We start from the raw sequence: 23,508 nt of genomic DNA, 5'->3' as shown, positions 1-23,508 counted from the left end.
TGGCCGGATTCCTGGCCGGATTGTGGTCAGAGAAGGCTGCTTTTTACGCGGAAAACTCAATTTCACCTCCACTAAGTCACATGCAATGCCAGACATGTGAGAACTACTTTGCAGCTGTAAAAGAGTGGTCTAGGCCTCATTTCTTGACCAACCTTTCATCATTAAAGAGCCAAATTCATTGCAAGAAGGAAAGAGATTGGAGTTCATAGCAAAAGAATAGAGAGCTATGGGAGAAAGCTGGAAGCTGCAGAAATGTAGCTCTTTCATCTCCCTAGTGTTAGTTTAGCAGTTTAGCTTAGTATAGAGTAGTGTAGCTTTTCCATTCTTGTTTATTATCTAGATTAGGATGAAGATGGAGGATGAAGAAGGCAAGGAAGAAAGCTCATGTGACAAGGGTTGTATTCCTTCCAAACTCTTTATCTTTTGTATTTGATTCCAAGTTTAGTTAATATACAAGTTCTGGATTTTGTGTTCATTATGTGTTTCTAAAGTTTATACCTTGGGTTTGGTTGAACTTTCTATAATTGTTAGTGTTTATTATTTGGTTATTTGATTGCTATGATTTGAGCAAGTTATTAGCACTTTGGCTCTTTAAATCATGATTAATCTGGTACCATTGATTGTGATTATCTAAGGTGTTGTTTCTGCAATGGAAATTGAGATTTAACACTAGTTCAAGAAGTGCTAAACATAGGAAGTACACTCACGAAAGTAGATGTGCATCTATGTGATTTTTAGTGATTATTTCATGTAATTTCATTGAATAAATGAACTTGTAGCTAATTTCATAACCATGAGAATAGGTATGGATTAGTTATAAGTATAATTGATTCACTACGAAAGTAGGATTCAAATGCATAAGGAAATTACACCATAATTAGCCTAGATGTAGTACTCAATGATCCAAATATAACACTTGCATGAGTAGTTAGGGATACCACAACCTAAGGAGCTTTCATTTGTTATTTTGTATAATTTCAGTAGGTTAAATTTGTTATAATTTATTGATAGTCTAAATAATAGAGAAGCTTTAGTAATACCGGTAATTGTTCACTCTTCCTTGTGGGATCGACCCGATATATACCCTAAACTACTAGTTGATCTGTATACTTGCAGTGAACGGGTGTAATTCGGTATTTTTTAGCTTGCACGTATGTAAAATACCCGTCATAGGCGGTGGGAACTTACCGGTATTCCATGTTCGCATGTTGTGTGCTGTGTTGGACTGCAGCAAAATGAGCCAGAGCATCTTGTGGATCCTTGTTATTCAAGAGATGCCTATTTGAAAGCCTATGAGCCAGCTATTGGACCGATTAATGGGCCCAACAACTGGAACAAATCAAAGAAGGACCCTATTAATGCACCAAAAAAGTTGAAACTTCCTGGGAGGCCCAAAAAGACAAGGAGACGGGAACCAAATGAGCAACGGTCTGATTCCAAAGGCTGTACAAGACTTTCTAGAAAAGGTGTTACACAGATTACTTGTACCAAATGTCAAAAAAAGGGGCATAATATAAGAAGATGTCCATTGAACCATGCAGCTGATGCGGTTCCTCTTCAAGGTAGTGGAACGCAACCTCCTTTGAACTCCAACAAGTGCAGAAAATGCAAAGGACTTGGGCACAATGTCAGGACTTGTCCATTGATTGTCTCAGGGACATCTAATACCCATGCAACACAAGAAACACACGTGTCTGCGTCTACAACAATCACTGAAGTTGACAGTGAACCTTCCAAAAATATGGCAGCCACAGAGTCCAATTCAGGTATATTTTTTAATCATTGAATCTTGTATATTTCTTTAAACTTCCTGTGTTTAAATGGCATGCTTACTACATGTATGTTTCATTTCTCAATAGTCAATATCCAAGCTGGTGAGGTGGCTGAAACAATTCATGTGCAGTCCTCAGCTCCAGAGTTAAGTTCAAAAAGAGTTCGTCGTACTGCCTGCTGTCTTTTCTGTCATGCTCCAGGCCAAACCAAAAAAACTTGCACCTGCGCGCGAGCCCAACTTTGGAGATCCAGGATAGCTGGTGTTGTATCTCCAGGAAAAGGCAAAAGAAGAAAACAAACTGTATGTTTTTTGGCATTAAAAACTCGGTCTAATTTCGAACTATTAGCCATTACTCTTTTGCTGGTTCTCATTTCAAATGTATTTTGCAGGCGCATAGGCTGTTGGATGAATTGGATAACTTCATGGACAATAATGAAGACAATTGAAGATAGTCATATGTTGCTGAAACATGTTGATGGCAGTTAATATTTGTTCATTTAGTTAGTTTTGACTACTTTTGAGACTTCTTGTAGTGGAAGGGTTAAAATGTGTTGGCTTCATTGAACCAAGTTGCTCAAACATTGGATTTTATGGTATTAGCAGACAACTTGTTTCTATAAACGTTGGCTGTTGTAGTTATTTTTGGAGGTACTTTTGGCATTAGAAGACAGCTTGATTGTGTAATTCTGACTGCATAACCTTTATTTAACTGTAAGCTATTTTGTTGAATTAGTGCCCAATGGAAGGGTCAAATGACATGCAAAATTCTGTCCTTTACTATAACAACTTTATTGGCTGAATTGTTAGATATTTCGTTGAATTGATTCCAGGTGGAAATGTCCATAAACAGGCTTCAATTTTGTCCATTTTCTTTTTTGCTTCCACAGGTTTCCAGTGACCAAACCAATTCCCAAACAATTCAAAATAAAAAAACTAGTGCACTTGAAGGATCTATCATTCAGATTCAAGTTTACAATGAATCACATTTCTCCTCAAAAGTTCATAACATACTACCATATTTCTCTTGACAACATATACAAATTCAGGAGAAATTAGCAGCCATGTATTTGAAGGATCTACAACATTTCCAAAACTAGTTCAACATCTTCAACTCCAACACACCTTGCTTTTGTCTTCCATTGCCAGCAAGCACAGTAGTAATTAAAACGTAGCAACATAAACAAACACATGCCAATATCATTAGTTTCACTTTTGTTCTCAATTTTCGGATCTCAAGTTTCAATGTTGCATTTTCTGCTTCCACACGTCTGAGGTCCCTCAATAATGAAGCAATTACATTCTTCATCTTCTGAGGTATGGGTGGATCGTACCATAGAAAGAAATTACAAGCTCCAGATTTCTGCATTCACAATTAATTCATAGTTTACTTCACCAAAATTCATTAAATTTTCAGATTTGAAATATGTTTACCAAGAACCCAGAAATAGTACCCCATAGTTTTTGCAGCCGTGAAATCTTCTTGAAGGATTTGCTTCTGTCCATGAAGTAACTACTCGACACTCTTCAAGGCAGCGGCAACGCACAACTAAGTCTCCATTGTAGTATTCATCCTTTCCTCGATAAATCTCCGTTGTTGCTTCAAATCGATTTGCGCCATTATTACTTGAAACGCTACCTGAACTTGATGCTGCTTTGGTCCAATTTCTCCTTACCTGCATTTGCAATGATTCTGTACACAATCTGAGAATTTACGCAAACTACCCGTTTCTTGGATGAACCCTAGCTCTCCAATTCAACTTAAGCTCCTCACTTTGATTTCGGAGTCTAAAGCTCCGCACTTAAGCTCCTCATTTTGTTACCGTTTTAGAGCCCATAAGTGAAGTTCCAAAAGTAGCCCTCATTATGTGGTCGATTTCCCGCCCATTTGATATTTTGTGGTGGCGCCGCTGCAAAGGGTCTCAATTGGATTTGCATTTTAAGTTAAGGTATCCAATTGGCCAAGAATAAAATAAAGGGACTAGATCGGCACAAGTATAAAAGTATAGGGACTAAATTGGCCATTTTCCCTAAAGAGTGTCGTGCGAGACCTGTGCATAAACTAGATCTAGCTTTCAAGTCGTTCTTGAGAAGAGAGAAAGTAAAAAAACAGAGAGAGTGAAAAGGGAAAAACAATGATAAGAAGAAAATGCCCTCATGTTATTCAGCTTATTTACTTTTCTTTGTGTGAACATATGTATAGGAAAAAGCTAAAACAAAACAAAATACATGCACAAACAAGTAATTACTAAAGTTAACCAAATGATGATGATGATGATGAGAAGAAACTATATTCTCTGCTTTTCTCAAGATGAAGAAAGAAGGGAAACTGAGGGTCAGTCTCCTGACGGAAAACTGTATTTGAATGGAAGGAAACCATTCTAGAAAAGTAAAGTACAGGACAATGACGTTAAGGAAAATGAAAGTTACTCTCCTATATGCATGTTTAGCTAATAAGAAAATATTTTGTGGGAAAATAGGAAGTGCTAATGATAGTTATTAAAATAGGGTTTAGCAAATGGGTGCACACTCGTTAAAAGGAATTTCAAGTGTTAATTTTTTTACAAAAATAAAATCAATGCAGAAAAGATATCTAAATAAAGAAAGAAAAATTTTATGTGCTCTAACAAGTACCTAGTTGACAAGAAGTTAGAAAAATTTTTCAACATGATTTAGTTTTATGGCAAGTTTTTCCTTCACAAGCTTGCAAATTTGAGAGTAAGAAACAGCAAGAAAATGCAATAAAATTTTCAAAGGCAAAATTCAAACGTTTACTTTGCCTTTAGCACCATTTCCGGGTAACCAAATGCAGAAAGGAAAGGACTGCTTACCCTTACTTTCCCATACTTTTCTTTAAAACAAGCACAATAAAATGAATTTTTCTAGGGCTGCTTACCCTCGTCTTGCCCCGAAAATTTTGTCATGGGCTCTGAAATTCTGTTTGCTGATCTTTCATAGTCATTGTCTAATCTTCCAGATGTAACATCTTAATGTCTCTTCCCTTCAATAAGGGCACTGATCTCTGATAATCACTTTAGAAATCCTAATATGGTATAACGCGTGTCAAAATTCGAGTTTTCTCTTGCATCAATAATCCTGTTTGATGATTTTTTTTTTAAGGGTATAACAGAGAAACAGAAAGAAATTCCGCCTGGATTCTAAGTTCAATTTTTCTATATGGACTAAGAAAGAACAAGATTAAGCATAGGATTTATATGAAGTTATCATTTGGGTAGAATCTTTAGAATTTTTACAAGATATTAACTTTGGTGATACAAACTTTGAATGCACAAATTTTTCACTGAGCAATGAGCTCTGTTGGTGATACAAGTAATTCAAAACTATCAAGTCCAACTTTTGTTGTGATCCTGTACTGTACAAACAAATGTTTCGGATTCGATATGAAGAATATAAACCTAGCAATAACGAGCAATGCCCGTGCATGTATTCTAGCCTTTCGCTTGTTTTTGTTTCTTTCTTCCCCCTCCCTCCAACGCCACCCCACCTGGAGAATTATCAAGGGATAATCGTAGCACCAATGTGCCTTAGTTTTAGGGCCTGCTTGTTTTGATGTAAAACGTTTTCTGGAAAATACTTTCCGAGTTTTTCAACGTTTGGACACCATCTAATTTGGGAAAATAATTTCTTAGAGAAAATCTCTTACGCCAAGAGACAGAAAACCAATTTTAGACTCTAGTGTTTTCTTGATGAGCTTATATATATTAGCGGATTTCAAGGTCAATTATAGCTGCAGTAAGGTGCACAAGTCAGAATGAATGTATGGGCATACGTTTTGTAAACTTTTGCAATTCATTGAAGGATCTCGTAGCATAGCTGCTGTTTGATATCTATCTTCTCCCTTGAAGAGATAAAAAAAGGTGAAGATTGTATATTTCCTTTTTTGTTGGAAAAATGGAAGCTTAAAGAATTAAAATCAATAAAGCATTTTATGAGATGGATTCTTCATTTATTCTAGCCTTGTCACATAGGATTTATACAGCTTTTAAATCTAAGAGTGCATCTGATAAAATTGAAATATAAAATTTGAAGTCTGAAATCTGAATTCATTAAATTATTGAATCGTTCATTATTGAATCTGATATAACTCATTGTTTGAATACTGAATACAATACGCCTGTTGAATAATTATAGACAACTGAATACTAAATTTCATATAGTTCATATTTATTCATTAATGTTGTTATTAAGATGTTATATTTTATTAATAATATATGTAACTTAATTTCATTGAAAATAAGATATTAAAATAATAAAAAAGAATGAACCACATAATAAAAATAAAAATACATTATCACAAATTTATCTAAGAAAAAACAAATTTGTTTGAGAAAAAATAAATTTTAGCACAATCTATAATAGTTTCATGTGCCCCTTTGTTAACATCTGTAGATACAGTAAGAAACTTTTAATTTGATATAATGAAAGTAATGAATCTTGCATTTATATAAAGTGATAAAGTGAATAACTTATCACTTTTTTCTGCAATATGTTTTGCCAAGACAATTTAGAGCCACTTTAAGATATCACATTTTTTTATTATCAAACACATCTAGACATAGTAAAGGTTGGTAACTATTAAACTTCAGTACTGAATTGAACTATCAAACCGAATCATTTAGCACTCAATTTTTCAGAAAATTTTTCTCCTGTTCATCACTAGGTAGAACACATATTACCTCACATCAAACAAGATGTTCTTACTCTTGATTCTTTTCGCTCCAGACCATAGAATATTGTTCACCATGCTATATTTTATTGGACATGATGGATTGGATAATCTGTTAAACTTCTACTCAATCACCTAAGAGAAGACTGTTCAGAAACAACCTAAGGTCCACACTGCATTTTATTAAAATTTCACTCATCCGTAAGAGAGGGCTGTTCAAAGAATATCCCATTGTCCATGCTACAGTGCAGTTTATCAGGCCTCAACCCCAAAATGACAGTTATCGGCACTGTGTGAAAACGCTGATTGTCAACCACTTGGGATCCTTCTACATCCCATCAGCCAGTATTTCACCTGCTGGGCTGGGGCAACGACAGCCAGCAGATGCCCGGAAAGAGGGAAGCCCATCAAAGAATAGTCCATTAGGGATAGGAGAGTATCATGAAAGGAGCAAATTTGTTGGAAATGTTCACAATTTTGCAGTTGAGGTGAGGGGAAGATAGGCATGGCCACGGTTCCAGAACCAACGGTTCTGGTTCCAGAACCGCCGGTTCTGGTTCTTCAAAGAGGTAGAACCAGAACCGCACCATATAAGATGGTTCTGGTTCTGGTTCCAGAACCGGCGGTTCTGGTTCTTCAAAAAGGTAGAACCAGAACCGCATAGTTCTGATTTCGATTCCTTATGGTTCTAGTTCTGGTTCTGGTTCCGGTTCCGGTTCCGTATGGTTATATACAATTTTATTTAATTTCTTATCCTTACCAATTTTAATACGAATATAACAATATATTTAAAATTTTAAATAAAATGTAAAAAAATAAATACAAAATAAATATCATATTTTAATTTTATTATTATTCTACAAAGTACGAAATAATAAATAGATAATAGATGAAGAAATTGAGAGTAGTTTAGAGATGGAAGAGAGAAGATTGATTTTGGTGTAGTAGAAAATAAAATTTCAAGTCTTATTTATAGGACAAAATGAAATTAAAAATTTGGAACGTTGTATTGTAACGTTCCAAATTTGTAAAGTTGTATTGAAAATTTGGACAAAATTACAACGTTGAATTGTAACGTTGTAAACTTGTAATTCACCCTAACCCCCAATTTGTCAAATTTAGCAGGCAGCCACCTTTCTTGTTTTTTTTCTATCCTTTGCTTTGTTTCTTTCTTCCGTTGAGAGCCTGAGGACCTTTGTGCAAGTCAGGAGGAGCCCCCGAGAGCAAAAATTGAGAGCAAAAATTGTGGTGGCATCATGATGACCTTGGTCATCATGATGCCTCTACTTTTATTATTTTTTATATTAATTATTTTTAAATTTTTTAACGGTTCTGGAACCGGCGGTTCTGGTTCTGGTTCTATTTTTTAGAGAACCAGAACCGGAACCTTTATCCAAGGTTCTACTACGGTTCTGGTTCCACGGTTCTGGTTCCGGTTCTGGTCCGGTTCCAAACGGTTCGGTTCCGGTCCGGTTCCCGGTTCCAAGTGGAACCATGGCCATGCCTAGGGGAAGAGGATGGAAAAGGCAGAGCGGATTTTGACCTATATTGACTAAGCCACAATTGTCGGAGGAAATTTGCCAGAGAAGTTGAATAATGATAGTCTTAATGCATACTTGAGTGTTGCAAACTTATATATTACACGACTGAAACAAGAATAATTAGTAACAGAAAAGAGGAAAAGCCTAATAAGCAGGAAAATTTGTTCAATCAACAATAACCTTTTCAGAGTAAAACACCCAATCAACAGTATACGTGGAACTGAAGTATGTATTTCCCAGCTTCAACCTACCCTGCCTTTTCAGACTGGAAGCTAATGTCAGAACAATCTGCAACCGGAAGTCAACATATATCGTGGCACAGCCACCAGAAATGATCAATTGTTTCCATATGGTTACAAAGCATTTGCAAGAATTACAATTCCCATTTCTTTATACCCCCCACAAATTTTAACAAGATTTTCAACACAACAAAGAGTTACCATGAAGAAGTGTGACCTGTTTTTGGTCCAAGCAATGTCAATGAATATAATGCGTCCCACTTGGAATTTCGTTGATTACCAAGACATGATCGAGTCGAATGAAACAGTCTGCGTATCCTGCTACTTATGATTCTTTCCTTTTTTCAACTTGCTCTTTTCATGCATCCTCTTTTTCTTTTCTTCAGCGGTGACCCATTTATAATCTGCAGGAAGCAGAAAGGGATCTTGGATATTTTCTATCCTACTACTTGAGCCAACATTAGAAGAACTTGCGCGATTATAAGGGGTTTTTATCCACTGAAACCACGATGAACTTGAGGACTGCACAACTGCCGGGCTCTCACGGCCAGCTGTAGGACTTGAGGGGGGAGTTGAGAATTCATCCAGCGGTTGTAATTCTTCAAACTTTGTAAAAGTAACCAACACTCTAATTGTAGGAACCACTGGTATAGCAACCTGAAACAGGGTAAGGCTTCTCAGTGAAGGGTAACAAAAGGCAACTTCAATATGATCAAGGCAGTAAATTCTTGTTTAAACCTGTGAAAAAGGATAATTGCTTACAGAAGGCAAAAAGTGGGCACACCCTAAAAGTGCATGCCAAAGAACAAGATCTACTGTCCTATTGTATGCCTCTTACATAGAACGTATCAAAAGCAACCAGCAAAGGAACAATGCCAATGAACCAGAAAGTCACCACCTAAGTCTCTCACAAATAACAGCTCCCACATCCCACCCATGTGAGCTATTTATACCCAAGCACATTCTAAATCAGGACCCTCAAGAGATTCAAACCAACAGCACAAGAACAAAAAATCTCAATAGGCAGGCATCATTTCTGAAAACCATTTTCAACTTTTGCCAAAAAAGATGACTAAATAAATAATAAAGCACCTGATGATGTGAATTTCCAAGTCTTGTTTGTAAGCTGTGAGAACAATTTGATGCCCAGATTGAGTGTAACAGAATGAAAATTAGCAAAAAGCAAAAGTAAAGCCAAAGAGTACTGCTCATCACTCTTGCAGCTAAAAGAAAAAGAGGAGCTAAAATTTAGCTAAGCTAAGAAAAATAACTAGTAGAAATGTAATCAGTGAATGCTGATTTCAAAATGAAATCCAACAGAAAGGAACAAAGGAGCATGACAGTTCTTTTCTTTTGGCATCATCATCTACTTACATGTTTCCATCAACGACAGTTTCAATCTATAAGAACTCAAAGTGTCCTAATATGACGACATCTCTTAGGGAAACCGATTCTTGTGATTCTCATTCTCAATGCCATTTATTTTTTCCGAAACAAGAATTTTAACTAGATCTTAAGAAGTAATAGTAGTGAACTTTCTTAAGAGTCCATCAATCACTACAAACAATTAGAAAATGAGACTATGCTTAGTGTATTTGAGAACACTTAAGAAGTAATGACTGAAGCAAATTTCTCATTTTCTAAAACAAGAGAGCATTAATTTAAGAAAGCAAAAATTTTCTTTCACACATTAAAGAAGGTTCTGATAGAATTACTTGCTAATAAGACACTCCCAAAGTTGACGTAAAATTTTACATCAACATAGTAGCAACACTCCCTTCAAAGTCAACATACTCAACTAGTATGCTGTAACTGGAAAACGTGGAAATGTCCAATACCAAATGCAAAGAGTCCTGAGAAACCTAGTATAACTCTGACCCATGATCCATGATGTTTGCACAATTGAGTTCCATCATCTAACAATTGTGATCCTAAGAAACCCTTTCTCCATGAAAAATTCTACAGAGGAAAAGGTCACATTATCTGAGCCCATCCAAGGTAAAATTCTTTCAACCTTGAGAAAACAAGCTTTCTGGAAATTTTAAGTTATAGAGAATGATTTTTCACGTTGCTATTCATATGTTCCCCAATATCTTGTAAATTCAAAACCTTAATGTCCATTTGAGCAGAAAATTCAAAAGCCAAAGTTTCGAAGGAGAAGGACAAAAATATGGTTCTTGTTTTACTTCCACCATCCGTTCAAATTTAATCTAATTTGCTTTTAAAGTATATATTCAGCCAGCATAAGCATAATAAGAGTCTAAAGAAACAAGTAAACATGCGGAACATGCTAGAGTTTGTTAAGCTGCAATCAAAGCAACTTTTCCAAGCAGAAGCACAAAGATATGGATCTCTTTCTTCCAACTTCCCTTCAAATTTAACCTAGTTTTCTTTTAGAATATATGCAGCCAACAAAAGCATAATGTGAATCTAAAGAAAACAAGTGAATGAAGAGAACATGCCAGAGTTTGTTGAGCTGCAATTGAAACAATTGTGGTTGTGTTATTACAATAGTTTCTATGGGCAACTCAATTTGCATCTCAGGATGATTGAAAGATATCCAAAAAAATTTTACTTTGAAACATCCTTTTCACAAAAGTATTTAGGTGATTCACTATAATTTGATATTCTGAAGACAGGCATTCAGTCGTAACTTGGTATGCTTTCACTCTTAATTAATCGTCTCACATATTTAGCATGAAGGGGTAGTTTTTCTATACATTTTTCATACTAAGGCTCTTGGTTGTCTAAATTTTTATCATTGAAGCGACAAGTTTGTGTTTCTTCTTTTCTCTAATCATTAGCAAGAAACCTTTGAGGGACTCACTCCTTAACTGGAGGGAAGGGGACCTCGGGGGAAGGGGGGTTTAATTTTTTATTTAGTCTGCCTTCTTTGGTTACCTATTCTACATTAAAAAATACGAAATATTTCTTCTTTCTTTCTAGTGAATTATGTAATAATCACTGCCTCATAACCTCTTCAAGCCGTAGTTACAGTAATTCTTGAAATACCAATAAAGATATGAAATCAATGAGGGAGTTTCAAAGTTAACTTAGCAGCTGATGGAGTTGGCGTAATACAATTTAACACATTCATTAAACATATGAAAGTCCTTGGTAAATTCATTTCAATAAAATCCCATCCTTTTCGGAGTAAAGGAGAAAAGGTCAAGATATTACACCCTAACTTTTCACCATGAGTTAGATATTTGCCAAAGACAATAATTCAAAAAAATGTTCACTTGAAAAAAGTGACTGCTTTGTTTAAAAGAGATTCATACACTTCCTTCTGCCCTCATGATACAAAATAAAGCGAAGAAAAGACAATAAGGCCACTAAACCAACATGAAACCTCTGCATTCCATGGTAAGAGATTTATTAGTCCCCTTCTCCCTTCCAGTAAATAAAGTTCACTATGCAATTCAGACAAATGTAAGACTGCGAGTCCTTTAAACTAACAATACTACCCACTATAAAAGCAAGTCATTTTTTTTCTTATTCTTTTTTTCTTTAAAATTTTTTGGTTAGAGGTAAAGAAGACAGGCTTAACGCTGAGACTCATTTTTCTTAGACAGCTCATTCTCAAAAGGTTTGTCATCTTTATCTTGCAACCATTATTATTTTATTTCCATTTTCATGGATTTCCTTCTCCATAGTTATTACGTCATTGACCCCACCTATTCATTTAAAGATATGAACAAAGTGAAGCAACCTCAAAGCTTAATTTGAGAGGAATAATCAGCGTCTTTAACAGAATCAACAGGACAGATATGCTTTCTATAAGTCAAAAGCAGATTACACGCAAATGGTCAAAACACAGCAGGATTCTGATTGTAGCTAAAATACAGACCACCAATATTATCTCAATTCCCAATACATTCCTGTGCCTTTTACAAAATGATAGCCTAGCGAAAGTATCATTCCCTGATTCTGATAGTATAGACAGAAGGTTATGTAGTGGTGTCTTAAATGAACGAGAAGAAATGATGACAATCAGCACGTAGCACGAGTAGGCCGGTGAAATATGTTGTAAGATTGTACACAGATTCATAAGAGTTCAATTTCTGGCCAGCAAAAGAACACATGTATCAAAAAAAATTTTTTTTTTTTGAGAAATGCAGTCGAGACAAATTTTCAAATAAAAAGAAAAAACAAAACATTCTCCTGAATTAAAAACCAACAACACATTTGCTTGACATAATGAATATCCTCACTACAAGGCAGTAACAAAATTCAAATCCCTGAAGTCCCAAGGTTCAACCACATAATAGAACGAGAATCCTGGATTCCTGACTACTTCTCTAATAGCTAGTTTGGGAGTTTAGGTTAGAAAAGAAAAAAGGGGAAATGTTAAGTTATGAAAGGAAAGAAAAGAAGAGAAGGGATTTTAATGTTGTTTGGTAGTTAAGGTAAGAAAAGGGATGATTTTGGATACATATGTCAATAAAAATTAGTTCAATACACATTTGAGGACAAAGACTCCCAAACGTTAGAAAAGACATCTTTGTTGTCACCTTCCTTTCTTTTCTGATCAAATCACAGCTCCCAAACAAGCTATAAGTTATAGAGTGTGGAGACTGGAGAGCCACTCGATAATGAAGCTAGGAGGTTACTTGAAAACAAGACCTTTTTTTTTATCACTTTTTGGCTGTTAGACCATAACTTATATTACACAATGTGTTAATTAATTCACCTAAGTTGCAGTAAACTTTTTCCAACCATTCTCGCTCATTCCATTTCAAGAAGGGCTATGAATCCCAATTTAAAGAATTGCTTGGCAAAAAAATGAGGTAGCTAGCATGTCTGCTATATTAGAGAAAGCTCAGAGAGATGATAATTTAGTAACCTAGGTTTAAATAAAATAAAAAATGGACAGGAAATGTCACGGATAACTTATACAAGCATACCTTGACAGGAAACGTCCCCTTTGGAAGCTTTGTTGTCAGCAGTTCTCTTAGTCTCCGTATGGCTTTAACTTTGTTTGCTAGAATGTCAAGCAATGGCAGAAATTCTTCAGTTTGCAGCGGAAAGTCAGGGGAAAGCCAGAGAACTGGTCTCAACCCTTTCTTATACTCATTCTCACGGCTCCCATCCTTGCGCCGACTCCCACTCTCAGAACTAGTAGATGAAGAAGCTTTGTTTTCTCTACTTCTTCGATGCTCATGGTACTCATCCCTCTTCAAAGAAATCTCCATCGAATGCCTCCCTGGTTTATTTTGACTTCCAGATGGAGAGTCTCCAAGAAGATCACTAACTTTATCTTCTACATAAAGGGAACTTCTTGGTGGGGTCAGTTTCTTATCTGCTTCACTTTTATTATCCCTTCTCCTCCAGCCACTGAACCATCCTTTTCTTTCCTGCTTTTTATCTCCAGTGACCCAACCATTAGTATCCTCAATAGGAATATCCCTCGGCTCGTAACAACTATGACGATGAGCAATAATGCCATCACCAATCTCATTGTTTGACTCAGAAGGATCCGTCTTAAGTGCAGCCTCAAGTTGCCTTCTTTCATCCTCAGTCAGAATATTGTCAAGCTCCTCACTCTCTGTCTCATTTTCATTGCAAGAATTGAAGAATTCATCATCAGTCATAGCTCCAGGGACTCTCCTTGATTTTATGCTTACAACCACATTATGCATATCATAAACTTTAGACTTCCACGGGCCCACCATCTCTGTCCTCTCCTGCCGCCTCCAAGTCAGCTGTGGTAAAAGAACCGCTTGAGTGACATCAATTCCGGGCCTAAATATATTAGTTTGAGACATTGCAGCGACTTCTTGCTGGACTTCTGCATCAGTTGCAGGGGCACCAGCACCATCCAAAGCATTCATGATTTCCTTATCTTTGTGAGATATCATGCAAAGGGACCCTGGAGGAACCTTCCCATCCTCAGAACCATCACCAAGGAAGAGAATGCTTTGATCTGCACGCTGAATTCTGAAGCCATCAAAACCAGCCAAACTCATATCTGCCCGTAGATTTGCGCCCCTTTTCCAAATCTTGTAAGTATCTGAAGGGGCAATCCTTGAAATAAAAGGAATAACAGAGCTCTCAAAGTTAAATGTAATTTCCATGTAAAAGTCCCTCATCCTTCTCATTGTCGCAACCAACCGAGGTAATCTTCTGCACCATTTAGCCCAAGCCAGTGGCTGATAATGCCTAACTATACACCTAGCTATCACTTCCTCCCTATTACAAATCGCTTCCTGTAGAGCACTCCAACCCTGTTCATTTTGCAAACTCCAATCTGCACCAGCAAGCATCAGCATTTCAGTTGCAGTCTCATCACCAAGTTTCACAGCGATATGTAGAGCTGTATCACGGTTAGGAACATCCCGTCGGTCAATCACTACAGAAATAGCATCAGCCTTAGCTTCTTCAGCCACCGAAACTGCTTCACTATGAATCTCAGCCGGGTCACAAAGCCGTGGAAGACCCGCAATTATCCTCCTGAGACCGGCATAATCTTTCAAGATTATGGCTTTATGGACAGGGCTATGGGCATATTTCCCCACATCTATACTAGCCATGTCTCAGGAGTAGAACTGTTATGCCTACCCCAAACTACACTATTCTATTGAAGTGCAGTTCTATCATCCAATCTCCTTAAAATCAATGTAAACCAAAAGTAAGAACTCCCCACCTTCCAAGCCAATACTAAAATTACGATATCAAAACAACTATTTCAGTATCCCACAATAAATCTCTCAAAAACCCAGAACTGCAGTCAAGATTTCAACCATTCAAACATTCGGATTCACGAAATAAAGCAAACCCCTTCCGGAATTAGCCCCATATTTAAGTAAATTCAAGAATTCAACAGGATCTCTCCCTAAACTGAGAGAAACCCGGTTCAAATTCCAGCCGAGTTAATACAACAAAAGTAATGCAGAAGCAGAACAGACATCCCAAAATTCTCAGAAATACAAAAAGCAAGAATCTTGGCAGGGTCCCAAAGGCTAAAAGATCCAAAAGGGTGTTAAGAAATCTCACCTTCTCACCTCGTTCTTTCTTCTCCTCCTCCTGATGAGACTCTTGCAAAAAGACCCTTCCCAAAAAACACTGAACCCCACAATACTTCTTTGCTCCCCTGTTTTTACACTGTTTTTTCTGAAACTCAAGAATGAAGGAAGGAAAAAAAAAAGAAAAAACAAATAGAGATCCTTGTGATCCAATCCAGATCAGACACGCCCAAGAACGTGCATGTGGGGAGGTGCAAAAAATGCTAAACCAAGAGAAAACAAAAAGAAAAACAGAAAAAGAGGGAATTTTTATAAGAAAAAAATTGGGAAGGCTTAGGAAGTGAGGGGAATCTTGAAAAGGATTGTGAAGGACTGAAAAGTAGCAGAATCAAAGAAAAGAATTGCACTATTGCACTAAGAAAAGCATACAAAGACAAACCCCACCAGTCAAGCAAAGGCTAAACTTGCTTATGTTAAAATAGAAATATTCATTTATTTATTATCAATTATATTTATTTTTAACACTCTGAAAAAGGTCAAAAAATAAAAATAAAAAAAAGAAAAAAGGTAGGGGAATTCACAAGAAAGAAAAGGAGGGCAGTTTGCATTCATTTCCATTTATTAGTGTAGCACTTATTATTCACATTCACACTTCTAGAAAGAAAGAGAAGCAAAATAAAGAATCCATTTTTTTTCTTTACTTTCCCATAAAAAGAAAGAAATGAATGTTAGAGAAAGAAGATAAATGCAGGGGTAAATTTTGTGCTGGTCAAGGAAGAACATGAGTAAGTAAAGGAAAGGAACCCCTTTTTTTTCTTTTTTTGACCTCTTTTAAAAGATTTTGATTTATGGGTTTTAACTTTTAACCTTTTTTTTTCCTTGTTCTTGGGTACATCAACATGGGTTTCAACTTTTGTGCTCTTTTTGGTAGAAAGGAATTGCCAGAAAAGAAAAGAAAAAAAAATTTGGGATGGGGTTGTTTTTTTGGGTTGGGGCGGGGGGAATCTGAGAAGTGGGGCCAATGTTTTTATTGGAATTAAAAATTTAGAATTGAAATGAGAGGCTGTGGGTGAAGTGGCTACTGTGTGTGAAGAGACAAAGAAGGTACAAATTTATGAAGGGTGCATGTGAGCCAGGAATTTGTTATTTTCTACAGCTTTGTATAAAATTTTTTTCTTATTTATTTGGGACCAAATCCCCAAATAGGCCTTCAACTTTTTTAGTAATTCACGTTTAGTCCTCCATCTTAAAAATTAGATAGAATGCCATTCTAACAAAATTTTTTGGGCCAAATTGGTCCTTATATAATAGGACAGTCAAGAAAATTCAAATTTCACCATCATTTTGATCCGACTTTTTCTTGCCTGTTCCGCTATATAGGGATCAATTTAGTACGAAAAAATTTATTGAAGAATCATTCTGTCCCATTTTTAAGATAGAGGACCAAATATAAATTAGTAAAAAAGTTGAAAAACTATTTGAGGAATTTGATCTTTATTTGGTCAAAATTTTCAATTATTAAATTATTACTTTAATTTGTTTCGTTAATAATAGCAGGCCACATGAATTGTGGAATAATGGTAGGTGAGGTCATAACACTTGTTTAATAGTGGACTAATGGTAGGTTAGACTAGGCTTTGTCGGACTTTTATGGAGTCAATACAATATTACTAGTGAGATCTGTGGGTTCCGAACCGTTTCCTTGTTGGTTTGGTTTGTTATATCTCATCGGACCATTAGACGAATTCGTTGTGTGACTTTTGTTTTACATTTTCTTTTGTTTTTGGCTTTTCTACTTCAAATTGCAATCAGCCGTGTGACTTTTGTATTCCTTATCATGGAGGTAAAAGATAATTATTAATACATAGGGGTGATGATTCGAGATCCTATACATGTATAAAAAAGACTTTGCTGCTGACTTTTTGAGAAAATTTCATCTACCATGTGTGGAGAGGTAAATATGGAAGAGGAAAAGTGTAATCTAAATGCTTAAGTGCAAAGTACAATATGGTTATGCGTGCTTCAATACGTTATTCCCATAGTGCCCTTTTAAATGTGGGTGTAATAAACCCGTGTAATTAATACAAATTATAATCAGTAATTGAGGCAAGTTTGAGACAATATTAATGTGTGAGAGCTATTAAGTATTATTATCATATGAAACTTACTTTATTGCCTATAAAGTTGCTTTCAGAGTCATTTTAAAAAGATTGGTTTTTAAGGTATTTCACGCTAATTAATAATGTAGGAATTCTCAAGACACCTTTTTGGCTTATTGATAAATCATAAATAGTTTCTTATGGCTACTGTTAGGTTCATGAGTGAAGGGTCATGTCCCACATTGGTTTGAGAGATAGAGAAAGAGCGGTTAATATGTAAGTAAAGGCCCAAGACCTAATTGCTTAAGTTTTTGGGTCAGAGTTGGGTTCCTGACTTACATATTGGGCTCTTTGGTGGATTCTTTCGAGATATTTCTCCCTATCAAATTGGTATCAAAGCTTCAGGTTGCGAGACTGGGTTACTCATGGGTAAGCGGATTCTTTTCGGAGTTGGACTAGTAAAAATTCTATTTTTGATTGTAGACCAAAGTGTCAAGGAGTTTGGTTGATTTTGGACCAGGTGTGCCATGAGTTTGGCAGGGGTCCGGTTGGTGTTAGACAAAGAAGCCTAAAAGGTTGGTAGGGGTCTAGAATGTAGTTTGGATGTTGAAGAAGAGTGTGTCCATGTTTGGGAGAAGAGGTGATCTTAGATGATAAGGTGGACTTGCATTGATTATTAAAGTGAGCTCGAAAAAGAGCTTGTAAATTTGGGTTTAATGTGGGGGTTACTCATGAAGAGGGAGATTTATTAAGTTCATGAGTAAAGGGTCATGTCCCATATTGGTTCGAGAGATGGAGAAAGAGTGGTTAATATGTAAGTAAAGGCCCAAGACCTAATGGCTTAAGTTTTTGGATTAGAGTTGGGTTCCTGACTTACATATTGGATTTTTTGGTGGACTTCTCTCAAGGTGTTTTTCTCTATTAGCTACTACAACTGATTGCCATTATTAAATTTGCATTAATTTCTTAACAACATCATAGGTTATTAAATTTGTACCAATCTCATCCTGTCTTCACATTTAGTTGTTTATATTCCTACTTCTTTTCCCCTACCAATCCTTAACGCTTTGGATTTTGGCTTTTCTTTCAAACTACAAATAATAAGAAATAATCGTTCAAGTAATCTCATATTTTCTTTAATCCAAAAATATCGGTTGTTGGCTCCATTTCTTTTACATGTTGAAATTCTCCATATCTACTATTTAATTTTTTTCCCTTCCATTTTTCACTGATTCTAGTGCATGATTTTATTTGTTGATAGTAGTTAAAGTCAGCCACTCAAAGGAATTGCGGTTGGGATTTGGATTATTTGGCTTTAGCAATATGTATGAATCAAAACTAAAATGGTTGCGGATGATTTTTGTGCTCAAATTGATGCTCCTCCTCATCAAAGGTGAATTTCTAGCCCAAGAAAGAAATAGTGAAAGAACAAACAATTATTAGTGATAAAAGCATTTTTTTACTACGATAATACTAAAAAATTACTGGAAATTATTTTTCTGGTAGGAAGATTGTAGTTTTATCTAGGTGTATTTGAGTATTGATATTGCAAAAAATCCTGATAGGAAGATAATTGATGGCTTAGGTTTGGATGGATTACAGGTACTCTAGGATTAGTCTTGCCAGTTTCAAGTCAACAAATACAATTAAAGGACAGAGAGTGTTGATCAACCAATTAAAGGATGATGATCTTTTTGTTATTATGAAGGTTGTAGACAAGATCAATGGGAAATTGGTCTCTTCAGATTTATTGATAATACACATATTCCTATTTATTACTACTTGTGATGAGTGGGTTATCTCTTTTAATTTGCTTTTGTTTTGTTGCACTTTCTTCTCAATTAAATTACGAAATTGTTAAGCATCACTTCAATTGCTCTTTCATCATTGGATTACCTTCTTGTATACTTTTTTGTTTTGCTTTCTTCCGCTTTCTTCTTAGAAATTTGTTAATTGTTACCTCAATAACTTTTTCACCACACAGGTGCTAACTCCAAAGGTACTAACTCTCGTGTATTGCGCGGGATCTCTTCCTAGTTTTTATAATCGGAGGCAGTATGTATTGGGTGGTTCGGTAAAGAAAGTGTAAGTAAGAGATTTTGAATTCGAACTTGCTTACTTACACTTTAAAAAAAATATATATTTTTATAGTAGTTTCAACTTGAATTAAAAAAAAAAAGACTTTGAATTCAAATTCAAACATTGAAGTTCAATAAAAACTCTTTCACATAGCCAAAACTTACTTGAAATTTTTTTTTTTTTTTTTGTCTTTGTTCTCCATCATTCTTTTTTTTTGAAGGTAGTCTGCCAAGTCCCAACAGGTAATATTGAGCAAAAAGTTTTTTAAGGTTGTTTGCTATAGATATTCCGTGAATTTGTCTCACCATTGCGGAAACATTTCGATGGCAAGCAATTTTAGTATTGCTAATGCAGCCTAACTGTGTCAAATTGTTACATGCTTATTTCTCCAAGTTGCTTTGTGTACAAAAGAGGACAGAGGTGTTAGAAGCCAAAATAACAGAAACAGAACTTTTCTATGTTAAAAATTTTTTGGCCGTTAAACTAAAGCCGGAAAAAATGCTCTATCATTGGTGTAAAAAAACCTCATTTTCAAGAAGAGGAATCAGAAGGCGTGATTTTTTATTTTTTTCCCTGTATTTCAAGTTTCAACGCCTTTAAGAACAAGATATGGATTCTCTCCTGATCCGCATCCTCGCTGCTTTAATTTTCATCTCTTATTCACTTCAGCAATGCAAAGTACTAATGCGAAACGTCTGCCTTGACATACATATGCATAAAAGAAAGAAAAATACGGTAAATGTTGGCGTGATTATCAATTCAACAAAATTCCCATCAAAACTTATCAACCCTATGTCGAGCCTTTGATCAAATTACTTGCGAGTCCAAGTTGAATCGCTTATTTGGATTATACCCCTAAGCGTTACACTATCATGTAGTTGGTGTATGAAAATTCATATATAGTAGTAGATAATTGTTGAAGTATTTCAAGATCACAATTGATCAACGACAGGACTGATTGGGATTCTCTAAAGTTGGAAAGATTTTATACCTTAGAAACTAAAGTGTTCCATTTTGAAGTTTAGAAACTAAAGTAAAAAAAAAAAAATCATGCATAATTGAGGGGTGTAAAGTGAAATTAACCTTTTTTTTTTGGAAGATTTAAAGTCACATTGCATTGGAGTTTGACACTCCTAACATAATGTATAGCCTTTTTTGTATCATGTATGGTACCAGGACTAGAAGTTCAGAAACTTCGTATGATTAAGGAGTAGTATAGTGAGAAAACTTAAAACTCAAGAGAAGAAGGGCAAATCCCAGAAATGAAACTACAAGTTTAACCATAATCAACTAAATAATTAAAAGATTGAAAAATTAATTAAATAGTTATGACAAATAAATTACCAACACTCTTTTTCAAGTCGATTAACTACCAACTGTTACTACTACTAATTAAGCAAGCTGGGATTGTCCATAAGCATCCGTGTGAGAAACTTGCCTAGGCATAGTAGGAAGCCATGGAAACTTATGATTAACCTGTTCCATGGAGCCCTCAAACTCAGCAAAACCACCTAAGAAACCTCCACCAGAATTTGCAACCCCTCCAAAATTCTTCTTCACCCTTAATCTAAGCAGAGAACAGGTGGAAATTTTCATTCCTATTTCTTCTTCACCCTTATGAAAGGATCGAGAAATTTGATATTGAGTTAAGCAAATATGCAGCTTCCTATTTCATTCTTATTTCACATAAAATAGGAGACCTCTTTTTTTACAACTTTTATTTTAATAGTGTAAGTAAGAGGGTTCAAATTCAAGAACTCTCGTTTACACTTTTTTCCTTCAAACTAGCCAATCCATCCCTTCTTCCAATTGATGGGCGACCTCATGTGATATATCAAAACTCAAGAATTGCTTCAAATCCCTAAATCTGGAACAAAAAGTTTTAATAAGATTAATTACTTCCTTTTCAGATTAATTAAAACTACAGTGTTTTTAAAATGTTTCTTTATCTTTAGTACTCCAAACATTACATTTGAGAGGAAAGAGGTCCAAAAACTTGCAAATGTGCCCAAAGTTTTAAAACTACTGTGTTTTCCTTAACTAAAAGCTCTTCACAGAGAATATCAACGTGATTTTAGATGCAAGCTACGACCAAGTTGGAAAAATATTGGGTAGAATAAAAAAAAATCCAGAAAGTGCCTTGATAGCTGAACTGGTAGATGGCGAAGTAGCCACATTGATCACTCACCTCTTCGGCAACTGGTTTTGTACAACTAACTAACAAATACCCAACGAATTTGGAGCTTGATCAGAGACATAATTAGCTCCGGGAGAATTGATTGGTTCAAATAAGAGATAGTCCGGGTCCCTCTAAACTCAACCCATCCAATGAATAAATTAGTTTTTCCTAATTCAATCTACCAAAATCAATCACCCAATTTATCCAACCCATCCTTTAAAATTAATGGGCGAGTTGCGTTGGTTGTTGGATTTTGGGTTTGATTGCCAAGTCTGAGATTATGCATCTTTAATCATGACAATTTCAATGATATTGAAGGTGCTCTTATAATGTTTGCACATATATACGAAGATACCGAAATAGGTATAGATGTGATGTAGAATCCTTAAGGACAAGACTAGTCAAATTATAAAGGAGAATCCCTTCTCCATATTGTTGCTCTATAGTAATAAGTGACTAAGGGTTACAAACGTATCCACAGCTCCTCCCACGCTGTAATGTGTGCTCGGATATATATTATGGTACATTAGTTTAGTATCGTTTATAGAAGATTGTAGTAATATTTCACTGTCACAATAGACCAACTATAGGTCGGTTGGGATTCCCTAGTAGCTAGCAGCGCCTTGATTCAGCCACTGCGCAGGAAAGGTGCATTAACATTGTCGACAGAGCAGAAGAGACATGGATGCTGCCATGGTAATTTAGCTCTACATGCCTCCACCAGCTGCTGATTGGTGATCAGACCACGTTGCTCGTTCAAGGAGTCGGAAAGTGCACTACTAAACCTGCCATGAGGACGAGGACCACTTCCATCATCATATGAGTTTTCATTGAACTGGCATCCACTGAAAAGAATGCCTTCGTCAACGTCGGACGACTTCACCACTTCAGCATCAGCTGGCACTCAAAACTTCAGGCTGGCATCAGTTCCGAAGACGTTTAGCAAATGTGCCCTCACATCCGGGCTGTTTAAGCCCGTCAAAGGTTTCAAATGCTGCATAATTTCTGTGATGGGCATTACTTTGGCTACGAGGGATGTGTCGTTGGACTTTGGGGAGTAGCAAACATCTGGAAGAAGGCCAGGTCCAACTTGCTCCTTCAACTGATCAACTAGCCCCCCCCCACTATTGCAGGAGTCCGCCACTAGAACGAAATCAGCACGTTCTGGCATGTGATTTACCATATCAAGAAAGTCCACACCTGTATTTCATAAGTAATAATGTATAAGTTCATTATTTCGAACTACAAACTCAAATCAATCTGTTTCTTCTTAATTGCTGAGAAGTTGAAGAGCATATTTGTGTAAAATTGATATGAAACTCAGAAATCTAGGCTTTGGCATGGTGGTATTATATTCTAAACTCATTGTAACTGAGATTGCAGTCGCAGGGGACAATTGCTTCCTCTCTTTTGGAGTCTGAGCCTTCCCAAAAATCTTGAAATGTTCCGTGGCCCCTGAAAAAGAACAACAAAATGTCACCGCCCTTTGCTCTCTCAATCATCTGATAGAGTGCTTTTTTTTTATGTTCGCACCAGTGGGCAGCAAAGCGGAGCCAGGCTCATCGGTGAGAATTTGCAGATTCTCGGGCTGAACCCGTGCCTAGATGTCAACAGTTCTTGCATTATTTTGACATCATTATAGCAGCCTTTGAGTGCACCCTTAGTGTCTAGATAGCAGATACCAACCAAAACAGCAAACTTGGCCATTAATTTTCTGATAACATAGAAGATTGAGAGTGGTACAAACGGAAATACTAAGTTGAAATGACTCTGGGCGAATGGTACAAGTGGGAGGCATGTTAATCTGAGAAATTTATACGGGTTTAAGGACTAGTTTCAAGGATAATCACGTCACGCATTTACTTCAATAGATATGACTTCTGATCTCATGACCTTCTTATTCTTTTCATTGTTTCTTTGCATGTTGATTGGGGTATGATGCTCTACT

At 36.1% G+C, this 23,508-nt stretch overlaps 1 protein-coding gene and 1 long non-coding RNA gene across 2 annotated transcripts; both read right to left on the bottom strand.

The window, feature by feature from the left end:
* Window positions 1-8,210: 8,210 nt before the first annotated feature.
* LOC113736284 (uncharacterized) lies at window positions 8,211-15,644 on the bottom strand. The gene is made up of 2 exons (XM_027263178.2): window positions 13,146-15,644; window positions 8,211-8,895 (listed from the first exon to the last, which is right to left on the bottom strand). The coding sequence occupies exons 1-2, from the start codon at window positions 14,769-14,771 to the stop codon at window positions 8,560-8,562; spliced, it is 1,962 nt and encodes a 653-aa protein (XP_027118979.1). The 5' UTR covers window positions 14,772-15,644; the 3' UTR covers window positions 8,211-8,559.
* Window positions 15,645-21,932: 6,288 nt separating this feature from the next.
* Window positions 21,933-23,350, bottom strand: LOC113736355 (uncharacterized). The gene is made up of 2 exons (XR_011842437.1): window positions 23,094-23,350; window positions 21,933-23,015 (listed from the first exon to the last, which is right to left on the bottom strand). It is a non-coding gene; the product is annotated as an uncharacterized lncRNA (long non-coding RNA).
* Between the last annotated feature and the right edge of the window lie 158 nt (window positions 23,351-23,508).

The sequence above is a fragment of the Coffea arabica genome, chromosome 3e (genome assembly GCF_036785885.1).
Source record: "Coffea arabica cultivar ET-39 chromosome 3e, Coffea Arabica ET-39 HiFi, whole genome shotgun sequence".
NCBI lineage: Eukaryota > Viridiplantae > Streptophyta > Magnoliopsida > Gentianales > Rubiaceae > Coffea > Coffea arabica.
This window is presented reverse-complemented; position numbering and strand designations above follow the sequence as displayed.